The sequence below is a fragment of the Canis lupus genome, chromosome 22 (genome assembly GCF_003254725.2).
Source record: "Canis lupus dingo isolate Sandy chromosome 22, ASM325472v2, whole genome shotgun sequence".
Classification (NCBI taxonomy): domain Eukaryota; kingdom Metazoa; phylum Chordata; class Mammalia; order Carnivora; family Canidae; genus Canis; species Canis lupus.
In genome coordinates, this window is record NC_064264.1 from 32104049 (window position 1) to 32115905 (window position 11857).

The following is an 11857-nucleotide window of genomic DNA, read 5'->3' on the forward strand; positions in this document are numbered from 1 at the left end:
TTTTGATGTAGTAAGATGAAAGATTAAGATAATGTTCCTAAAAGTGTCTCAAGAAGCAAAAAGTCAATGGCTACTGCCAAACTGTGAAAAAGCAAAAGTTTAACCTTCCCATTTAATGGCCAAATTCTATAGAGTAACCACCACAGGGAGATAACTTAGTTCTCTCTGCTAAGACCATTGGCAATGCCACCCACAGGAGAATCAGTGTCACTGTTTGATACCTGATATTGTCACTGTCATTGTGTTGGAGTTTTGAAACAGTTGACTAATTCAGTTCTTTGGACCAAGTACTTACCAGATGACAATTTCTAAACAATGGTTCAAATTTAGCTTAGGAGAATAGAAATCTATAAAGAAGAAATAACTACTAAAACAAATTACCTGTTATTTGTTTGACTGTAACGTTCAGGAGCAAAATGCAAAGAATCTAGCTTTCCCTCAATTCCTGTCTAGCTATCTTCCTCTACCCAGATCCTGGTATATACAGTACCTAAACACACACATAATTTTCCTTAATATAATCTTCTTGAGATAGAGAAATAGTCATAAGTTGCCTGTTATTAGACTGTATATCTATTTACTCTCAAATGAGATCTGTGGCATTAAAACAGTATTCTTATAAAATAAAAATGCTAGATGACAATGGCAAGTGACATGTACAATTCCAAACTCATCTGGAGTAAACATGTCGGAATGATACTCTAGGGCAATGCACCCTGAGGTTGGTGAGGAGGAGGGAGAGAAGAGAAAAGCAAGGTATGAAAAGTAGGCTCTGCTCATTGGAATGGGCCTGAGGGGGCAGTCCTAAGTGCAGAAAGATTAACTCTAAATCTGTAATTCTACTATGTTCTGTTCATTTCTTTTATTTGAAGATGTTTCAGTTTTAAGAGACCACTCTACCAACAAAGCTCCTTTCTTAAAAAATAGATGTACCTGAGAGAAGTCAAGAGGATTATTCATTATTAACCGTATTATCCTAGAATCACTTACTAGACGTTATTATACATTGGCTTAGGACAAGGTTTTTCAACTTCAGCACTACTGACATTTTGGACTGAGGATCTTTTTGTTGTAGGGAGTTCTCCTGTATACTGTAGAATGTTTAGCTAGCAGCATCCCTGAGTTCTACCCACTAACCATAACCAGCACACCCCTGGAGACAATCAGAAACATCTCTAGGCATTGCCAAATATGGGAGATGAAATCCACTCCCACCCCTTTGAGAATGAACCACTGATCTAGGGTAGTCACATGAATTTCCCTAACAACTTAATGACCCTGGTAGTATCAAATTCATTTTCAGCTGTGGAAATTGAGACTCAAGGAAATAATAATACAGGTTATATGTGGCAGACCAGTATTCAACCAACATTCAATATGACTCAAATGCAAATTGAGTGCTCTTTTAACTAAGAAATAGATTTTTCTTCCTTAGGACAGAGTTAGTAAATAACAGTCTGAGAGGAAGAAATAGAGGGCACATGCTCAAAGAACCAAGAGATTAGGATCAAGACTCTAGGATCAGTAGGGGCTATTGAAAAGGAGCACTGATGGAGGTGATGCGACAGAAAGGCAACTAAACCAACTGGCCTGGCAATTACACTTAAACTCAACTCCTCAGTCTTTTATCATCTTTACTAAAGACTAGTGCTAATCTTTCTTCAAAAAATATTATTTCTTGCACCTATGTCAAAATTTTATGGGTTTCATGAGGCAAGACCTAGAAACACCATGAAAAAGAAGACTGAGGTATAGAAATCATGGTAATAGCTCACCCCACCCCAAACTGGGAATTTGGAAACTTCAAAGTAAAACTTTTGGATTATTCTGCTTTGTTTCAAGAAATCTTTGGCTCTGGGCTAAAATTTAGGCTCTAGACTTTAAAACTGTGCTCCTGAACTAAGTTGCTTAAGGCCTATTCGCTTGGGTCATATTCATTTATGTCTAGGTAAAAGGAAAGATTTTGCCTCTCCTACCTAGAACGCTTTTAGGAATCTTATTTGTTTAGTAAACATGCCAACTATTACATATCAACCTTAAGATTATTAGGATATATCAATATAAAAAATTTATTACACTCTAAGTATGTTAAAAAACTCACAATATTGATATACAGTTTTTCAAGTATCTTCATTCTTCAAACTTAATTTGGAAAAGAGAAAAAAATGTAGTCCATATGGCTTTCTTCAAAGCAAATTACTTGTGACAGTTATGTATAAGACTGGTTCTTAAATCCACTCTTAGGAACTGAGAGGCAATCAGGACTCAAACCTGGACTCAGTGTACCGAGGTTGATGACATGCTGGCCAATCAACAAACAGCCTCTGATGAACACTGATGAATGAATTTAGTCAACCTAGAATGAGGATTCTAAGTTGTATAAGGCTTTGTACCTAGACTGACCTTGTCAACATTTTTAATCAACTATATGGGTATAAAGCAGGGCAAGTAGTCCTCTCTGAAGGAAAAAAAAAAAAAAAAAAGGATTCTTCCTATAGTACTCTTAGCTGGAAACAATCCACTCTATTACTGGACTCTATAAGAGAGAGACACCCCACATCTACAGAAGCTGATTTCATCTCAGATTATATCAGCTAGAGAGCTTGTCCTTACAAAAGTACAAATCTTAATATTATGCAGCTACATAAAGCTTGATTCCCTTCCAAACGAAAGACAGTTTATATTTAAAGATTCACTATCATGTCTATTCATTCCAACACAATTCCATTCCACTTACATTCAAACCTCAAATTCAACTCCTTTTCAAATGACTTCAAAATACTCTAGTTCATTTATATTTATCTTAAAGTGTGGTATCCTAAACTGGACTCATTCCCAAGTGAGGAATAACTGAACACGATATACTAATACCAAACAGCATCAGAAATCTAGTTGCTTGGCACTCCACTTCAGAATCTCCTTCATCCTTTTATAAAACTATGGGCCACATTGGGAGATACGTCACTCATGGAAAAATGCAGACATAGTCAATAAATGTATTACATGCAGACAATCTTTTGATTTCACAGCTTGAATCCTAATTGAAGAGATAAATGACTAGAATTATCTAGAGATAAACTGGTCTAGCAATCTGGTGTCAGGACCAAAATGCCATTTAACATATCCTGAGTTAGATCATTTAACCGATATCCTGAACTAGTTCATTCCTGTATTTCTGCTTGCTGGCCCACGAGACCAGGGCAAAGCGAAAAATTAAGGAGGAACAAGCAAGAACACACATTACACATAACTCATCCCACAAGATGTGTACCTACCTTCTTCAAGCCACACAGAGCTCTTGTGATATTGGCAAGGTTGCTAAACATTATTGAACAGAGAATTCATCTTTAAGACTGAGGTACAGACAAGCAGAAAATGCAAAATGTCTGAACGTCCAATTTTAAGGATATGTGTAACCAAAAGACAAAATACTGACAATGTGCATACTTAGGCTATCTCCACTAATTTCTTACCTCTCCATTCTTCCCCATTCCAATCAGCATCTATATACATACATCTATTCAGATTTGAGATCTCTCCCATCCCCACCTTCTCCTTTAAAGTAATATGCACTGCTTTTTTGTTTGTTTGTTTGTTTGTTTACAGTAACCTTTCAGGAATAATGGCCCTTAATTCTGTTGAACAATCAAAAGGAAAGGATCTTGCTAATGGTGGTATTTAGGAACTATAATGAGGGTGGCAAAACAATGTTATCTGGGAGAGGGCTAAGCAGAATGGACCTTAGGTATATCCCAGAGTTGGCCAGAGATACTGTCAGGGAGGGGGAAGTGACATTGAGAACATGGTACTTAACTACCATAGGTCATGCTATCTCAAATACCCCTCAAATACTGGTATGTAGGGAGGGTAAATGGCCCAAGTATATCAGATTTGCTTTAACTATACAAAAGGCAACAGTTACAGGAACTAGTTAAGACCTCTGGACATACTGTGGCAATCTCTAGAACAAATAGGGTCCCACTCCATTGGGAAAGCAAATCTTCAAGTGAGTGCCCTGCCTCAGAAAGCAACTGGGAAGAACAGTTACTTGAAAGGCTGATTGCCTCAGATGAGGTCTGTCTCAGTGCCCGCACCAAAGGTAAACATTTATTGAATATTATTCTGTCCCAGACCTTATGCTAAGCACTATTATATGAATCACTTGATTTAATCATCCCAAAATGTGAGGAAGGGTGTTGCTACCATTACCAGTCCCATCTTTCAGATAAGGAGACTGCTATGAAAGAGGTTAAATAACTTGTGTCAGGTCACATAGCTAGTAAATCGAAGAAGCTAGAACTCATGCAGTCTGAACATACAACACAGGCCTTCAACCACCACACCTTTATGCCTCCATAGGAGACTGAAAAGGACACAAATAGTTCATCTTTTATTAGCATATTTCATTTCAGAACATAGCTAACCAACACAGGGGAAAAAAGAGAGAAAGGGAGGAAGGGAGGGAGGGAAGGAGACCCCAAGAGTGTCCGTCATGGAAGAGCTCATGCGAGTTTTTAGGAAGTAATCTACCAAAGACACAAATGGTAACAACAGAGGTTCAAACCAGAGACTGTAAGCCTTAGCTTTCTTAAGTTTAAAAATTTCTTTTTACAAAATGGGGCAAACAGCCTATCTCAGGCACTGGTGGGAGGAGTAAATGAAGTCCTTAAATACATACTAAAGCATTCTGCAATCTGCAAAGCACTATGCTCTACTAGGTATCATCTTTGTTACATACAAAAAAGCACAGGAATGGAAAATCAACCAGGCAGAGCACATTTTCAACACAGCTGCAAGAGCCTGTTAACTAAGTGAAACTAGGTAAAATGCATGCAACTAAACAAATGAAAATTATTTCCCAAAGATACCTTTATCAGGTTTTAAGTGCTGGGAGCAAGTTCACTCAGAATTTAACACATACATGTGGGAGCTTCATGTCAGGAGCCAAACGCAGCCCAGCAAACACAAACATCATCTCCTCCTCCTCCCAACTCTGTATGTAGGCAGTGGTAGCAAACTGCCAGCTCAAATACCCCCCTCCACGCAGCCATCCTTGATCTCCCCAGTCAGAATTGATCAAGCCATCCCCCTGTACGCTCTCACAGCACATCTGCTATTTCCCTGGCATTTCATTCTGAGGATTTCAAGTTATCCGTTGCTTCCAAGCCTGACTCGCTACCTTTTTTTTTTTTTTTTTTTTAAACTCAAGTGAATTCACACAGAATCCCAAACACCTAAGTAAGGCAGATAGATAGATGATCGTGTTGGCTGGCACTCAAATGTTTGCTCTAGGAAGTTTTTAGGTCTCAATTCTAAATCTGTGGCTGTCCTTTCAGTCTGCATTTTAAGATAAACACAGACACACCACAAATGTAAAAAAAAAAAAAAAAAAAAAAAACAATTCAGGGTGGTGGGGAAAAAAAATCTGATTGTTCATGCATAGGATCTTCCTTTCTTGATCGATGTGTTATAAACATAAATACTCTTCTAAAAACCGAACAGAGGGGTACAAACGGAAAATGAGAGAGGGGACGAATGCCTCAGAGCCTTCAAAATTCCGTTTCTGATTCAGAACTACTCTTCCCTAACCTAGTTTCACAGACACGTTAGGCACCTCTTGCAACACAAAGGGAGGGTATTATTCTGTCTCATCACTGATCCGTCCCGGGAATCCAACGCCGGGCCTCTCTCGTTCTAAACACCACTGGGGGCGGGTTACGACTTACTTTTCAAATTTCGAAGCCAGGGAGAAGGCCACTCTCCAAAGGCTGGGCTAAGAAAAGGAGGGGCGGTTGGAAATGGAAAAGACCCCCCAACCAGCGCTGCAGGCGGGCCCAAGGGCACGAGCGCTCCGCCTGTGTAGGGGGCGAGGGGATCCTAGCAAGGCTCCCAGGAAACGTGCTTCAGGGGGCTGCACTACACACTAAACCGGGGGCGACGCGGCGTAAAACACTGTAGCGATTTCTTTTTGACGAGGCCTCCTCCGACGCCGGAGTCGACCCGGAGAGGCCGCCGGCGGAGGCACAACCGCCTGGCCGCCCTCCCTTCAGACCCCAGGCCGCTGTCATCCTCCTCCGAAAGGGCACACGGGTGAGCCCGGGAACCGCGCCGCGTTCCCTCCGTGCCCCAGGACGCGGCCTCCCGCCGCTTGAGGAGAACGCGAGCCGGCGCCTGCACCCATCTCGGCGCCCTCTCGCCCTGTCTCCGCCACACACGGGGACCGCCCTCGGCCCCGGAGGGCGACTTCATACCCGACCCTGTTTCCTAGAAGTGCCCAGAATCACCCATTACCTTCCCCAAGCAAATGTGGCACGTGATGGGCAGCGTGAGCGACAATGTAACGTTCTGCACGGTCTGAGCCATGGCAGCGTTCAGAAGCCCGCCAACACGGAAGTCCCGCCGACGGCGGCCTCTCGCCGCGTCTGGGGCCGCGCGAGGCCGGCTACGGCAGCCCGGCAGGGCCACAACCCGCCGGGGAAGGAAACGAAAACGCGCTTTCGAAACGCGCGGCCCCACCGCGGCTTTTCCTTTCCTTCCTTCCTTCCTTCCATTAAAAAAAAAAAAAAAAGAAAAAAGAAAAAAGAAAAAAAAATCCCGGGTTGGGGAGCTGCAAGATTCTTGAGAATGAGAAGGAAGGCAGGATACTACAGTACTACAGGCATCAATGGAAAATCTTGAAAGTTTAAAGGAAAGAGTAAAAGTGCAGAGCCCGGAGGAAGATGGGGAAGGAGATTTTCGAATGCCTTACTCTCTCTACCGGAGGGTGGGAGAGTTTTAGTTTTTTGTTTTTAAGGTTTTTTATTTATTTATTCATGATAGACAGAGAGAGACAGAGAGAGAGAGAGAGGGGAGGAGGGAGAAGCAGGCTCCACGCAGGGAGCCCGACGCGGGACCCGATCCCGGGACCCCAGGACCGCGCCCCCGGGCCAAAGGCGGGCGCCGAACCGCCGAGCCACCCAGGGATGCCCGGGAGAGGTTTTTCGCCTAAAAATCAAACCCTACACAGTCTGCAAACACACGGCGCAGTCTAAACAGGAAAAGATGTTATCTACACATTTCAAGGTTTCGAAACAACTTTCTGCCGCTCTCGGATCTTTTTTTTTTTTTTTTTTTTTTTCCATTTTCAAATGATGTAATGTCACTTAAAAAGCAGCAAACAGGGATGGTCTCTCGGCCTTTTGACGACGGCGTTTGGGTACATTGAAACGCAGCCTTCCCTGAAGACGTGCTTATGGTCGGCCCTCGCGTGCTTTCTGTCTAACCGAGGCTTGGGGGTCCCGCGCCGCGGACCCCGACTCACACCCCCCAGCGAGCAAGCTGCAGAGGGCCAGCCCGCCGCGCTCCCCGGAAGGCGCTTGCACACTTGCACGGGCGCTGAGAGCCTTCGTGTCAGGGGCACGTTGGATCGGATGGGTGTCGTTGTGCTGTAGAACTCGGAAGCACAGTGTGTGAGGTTCCTAAGTCAGCCTTTCCTACCAGTGAGACAGGAAAACCCGGGAAGTTCCTACACAAATCCTGACTGTAACAGATTTGGAAGTTAACGGCAACTCACTCTAAGTGACAAAGGGCCAGGGTAATTATGCCAACAGATACAATTGGGGAGTAGGGAGACTTAGAAACAAAGCCAATGGAAGGACTTGTAGTAATCTTTTGGGAAAAGAGACGGTATAGAAACGGGAAACAAGCGGTCAAAGGGAGGGGTTCTGGACCTGCGCCAGGAGAGTGGAATTCCCTGCGCCAACAACTTCGGGCTCTACTGGCTTCAGGCCATCTATTTAACCTCTCTGCTTCTTAGCTTCCTTCTTGCTAAAGTGTGTGTGTGTGTGTGTGTGTGTGTGTGTTCAATGAGGTCAATGTATGCTAACTATCATATTTCAAAGAAACAGATAATAGGGGCCCCGTGGGTGGCTCAGTCCGTTAAGCATCTGCCTTCAGCTTAGGTCGTGATCCCAGGGTTCTGGGGTGGAGCCCCACATCGGGCTCCCCGCTCAGCACGGAGTCTGCTCTCCCTCTCCCTCTGCTGTTCCCTCTGCTTGTGCTCACTCTCTCTGTGTCAAATAAATCAATAAATAAAATCTTTAAAAACAAAACAAAGATGGTGGGAACGTGAACTGGTGCAGCCACTCTGGAAAACTGTGTGGAGGTTCCTCAAAGAGTTAAAAATAGAACTGCCCTATGACCCAGCAATTGCACTGCTGGGGATTTACCCCAAAGATCCAGATGCAATGAAACGCCGGGACACCTGCACCCCGATGTTTCTAGCAGCAAAGTCCACAATAGCCAAACTGTGGAAGGAACCTCGGTGTCCATCGAAAGATGAATGGATAAAGAAGATGTGGTTTATGTATACAATGGAATATTACTCAGCCATCAGAAACGACAAATACCCACCATTTGCGTCAAGGTGGATGGAACTGGAGGGTATTATGCTGAGTGAAATAAGTCGATCGGAGAAGGACAAACATTATATGGTCTCATTCACTTGGGGAATATAAAAAGTAGTGAAAGGGAATAAAGGGGAAAGGAGAGAAAATGAGTGGGAAATATCAGGGTGACAACATGAGAGTCTCCCAACTCTGGGAAATGAAAAAGGGGTAGTGGAAAGGGAGATGGGTGGGGGGTTGGGGTGACTGGGTGACAGGCACTGAGGGGGGCACTTGAGGGATGAGCACTGGGTGATATGCTGTATGTTGGCAAATTGAAGTCCAATAAAAAATATACAAAATATAAATAAATAAAAAATAAAAGGTAAAAAAACAAAAACAAAGAAACAGACAATAATGAGACAGGACCAGACAGTAATTCACCTAAAGAAGCCCAAGTCCAGTTCTATATCAGCTGACAGATGACAGTGAGAATTCTTTCCAACAGCTTAAAACTTCATTTTCTAGGAATTGGAGGCCTCATGGGTTTGGAATTGGAGAACTAGGCAAAATAGTCATATCACTTGTCTGGTTAATGGCCACTTTTTTAAATAAATTTATTTTTATTGGTGTTCAATTTGCCAACATATAGAATAAAATCCAGTGCTCATCCCATCAAGTGCCCCCGTCAGTGCCCGTCACCCAATCACCCCCACCCCCCGCCCACCTCCCTTTCCACTACCCCTAGTTCGTTTCCCAGAGTTAGGTGTCTCTCATGTTCTGTCTCCCTCCCTGATATTTCCCACTCATTTTTTCTCCTTTCCCCTTTATTCCCTTTCACTATTTTTTATATTCCCCAAATGAATGAGACCATATAATGTTTGTCCTTCTCCAATTGACTTACTTCACTCAGCATAATAATGGCCACTTTTTAAAAATGCCTGGCATAAAGTCACCTGGTTTGGTCATTTTCTGGCTGTTTGAAGTCATATTTTTCTGGGGACTGGAGTTCACGTTTGCTTCCTGTCCCTGGCTGGAGCTCTCAGACTTCAGAATGAGATAGCTCCAGGTCATTCAAGTTTCACTTTTTCCTCATCTTGCTGTTGTTCTTCCCTACTCTCAACTTGCCCATTCCCTCTTCTCACCTCTCTAATACCTAAGATGGTATTTGAGGACCTGTCATGCCCACCCTTTGAGTGGGATGTAGAACTGAGAAAGTTCTGCCTCTCACATCCATCCCTGGAAACAGTGCAGCAGGGAGACATGTTGAAGACATTTTTAAAAAAATTCTTTTCCATCATTAATGGAGCAAATTCATTTCTGGTTAGTCACCTTGGTGATTGGTTTTAATATTCAGTCACAAGTTGAGTTTAAAAAAATCGAAACCTACATTTTAAGTAGAATGTCAAAATCTAGAGTATTCCCAGCATATCTTTCCGTACTCACTATCATTGTCACAGCTTCTCAGTGCTGGTATAGTGCTTTGTCTATTTGGTTATTTCTGTACTCATCACATCGTATTATAGTTGGTTGTTTATGTGTTTGCCTCCACAACAGACTGTTTCTTGAGGTCAGATTGTATCTGATTTATAGTACTAGGTGACTATTCCACAGAAGGTAATATTTTCTTTAGCTACAGACTCAGGTTGCATTGTCTTTACTTGTTTTCCATTTCAAAATGGAAGCTGTGTTGCTTTTTGCTAACTATAAAAATAATAATGCTTATCTTAAGAAAATTAAGCCATTTATAAATATATAAAAAGTAAGCAAAAGTTCCTCTGTGCTTATGCCTTCCTTACCTTTCTATCCTATGTGGTTATCACTATTAAATTCTAAAGCATATCTTTACAAACAGTTTAATCCATATATTTGCACATAAGCACAAATAGGATCATACCATAACATACCTGTTTTGTTTACTTATGCTTGTGGATAGACATGCACACACACGCACACACACACACACATCTAAATACCATTGTTAGCAATACAAACTGTTTATGAATCTCTAGGTCCAAACAAATTACAGGCCAATTCTCAGGCTTCATTTTTAATAATTCAAATAGTGTAAGTCCAGGAACTATCCTTTCCCTCTGCTCTATGAACAGCATTTCCTTTTGTTGATAAATCATATTCTAAACAGATGTCATTTGGCCAAAACTGTTAAGTAATGTTGCCATTACTCTAATAGGAAAACGTTTGTTTTCCTAATTTGTTTCTTGACTTCTTAGCAGCCTTATGAAGAGTCCTGTAACCTGAGGGGTCCCACAGAATATAGCACCTGGAATGGGCTAAACTTCCCTAAATTCTTAAAATTTTAAACTTTTAGAACTAGAAGGAATCTTAGGGGGTTTTATGCAGGTCTCTCCTTTCACATATGAAGACATTAAGACCTAGAGAAGATAAACCACCAGAAAATGGTAGAGTTGGAGCCAAATACTAGATCTCACTTGGATTCCTTGAGATTGTTGGCCCAATGCCTTTGTGTAAGTGAAAGATGTATTATTATTAATAAAGTAGTTCTGTAATAAAAAGTCAGTCATAATTGAATTTCTTTGCTAAGAAAACCATCAAATAGCTATGGAACACCTTTTACCCCTTGTTTAAATCAGATTCATTTTTATGATAAATTATTTAAAAGCAAGTTTAAAAAAATATAAAATCTTAAGTGCTATTAAAAATTGATTAGGCATGCATTATTCTTTCATTGACCCAGTTCAGATTGTTTTTTAATTTTTTGGTCAAAGCTAATAAATTTGAGTAGATGTTTCAGAGAGACATTTTGTAATCATTTGGCCATCAGTCAATTAGTCACAACTTCATAAATATTGATTTCAGATTACATTTATCTTTCATTCTGAAACACAATCTTTTTTGTTGTTGTTTGTTTTAAATTTATGCTCCCTTGCTTGGACTGTGGTTGTCACTGAGGAAACTCATTAAAGTTAGATTAAAAAAAAATTAATCCTAGGTACTGACCCAGCTGCATGGACATCAAGCATGGGTCAGTCTTCTCATAGGCTGGGAATTCTGAGCTAAAATATCTCAGGATGGTGGCATGAAATATCCTTGTTACTATAGCAGAAGAGTTTGCATTTTTCCTGCAAGTCTTTTTTTTTTTTTTAAAAGGATAGACAACAAGAAGTTAGCATGAATTCATTTAATGTATTTCTATTAAAAACATTATAAAACTACTAACTCAGACAACATTCTATCTCATGGAGCTTTCCTTACAGTGGGAAAGTTATTACTGCATTAACTCAGAACCAAGTTACTCCACACCTCTGGAGTTACAGTTGAGGTTTTAATACTGAATCTGCATTTCAAATTTGTATGTAAATCACAGTATAGGTGATTGCAAAATGAATGAATGAATGAATGAATGAATGAATACAATTAGTTATTTGTTATTTCACCAATATTTATTTAATTTTTAAATATACCACACACTGGTCTAAGAGCTGGGTATACAGCTGTGAATCCCTGCCTGCTTT

General features: G+C 41.3%; 1 protein-coding gene across 1 annotated transcript in view; it reads right to left on the bottom strand.

The window, feature by feature from the left end:
* The window catches only part of OBI1 (ORC ubiquitin ligase 1), a 41173-nt gene extending 34724 nt beyond the window's left edge, over positions 1 to 6449 (bottom strand). The window contains exon 1 of the mRNA XM_025441109.3: positions 6292 to 6449. Within this exon, the coding sequence (XP_025296894.1) occupies positions 6292 to 6363 (72 nt within the window). The 5' untranslated portion in view covers positions 6364 to 6449. The remainder of the gene's footprint in view (positions 1 to 6291) is intronic.
* Positions 6450 to 11857: the final 5408 nt, after the last annotated feature.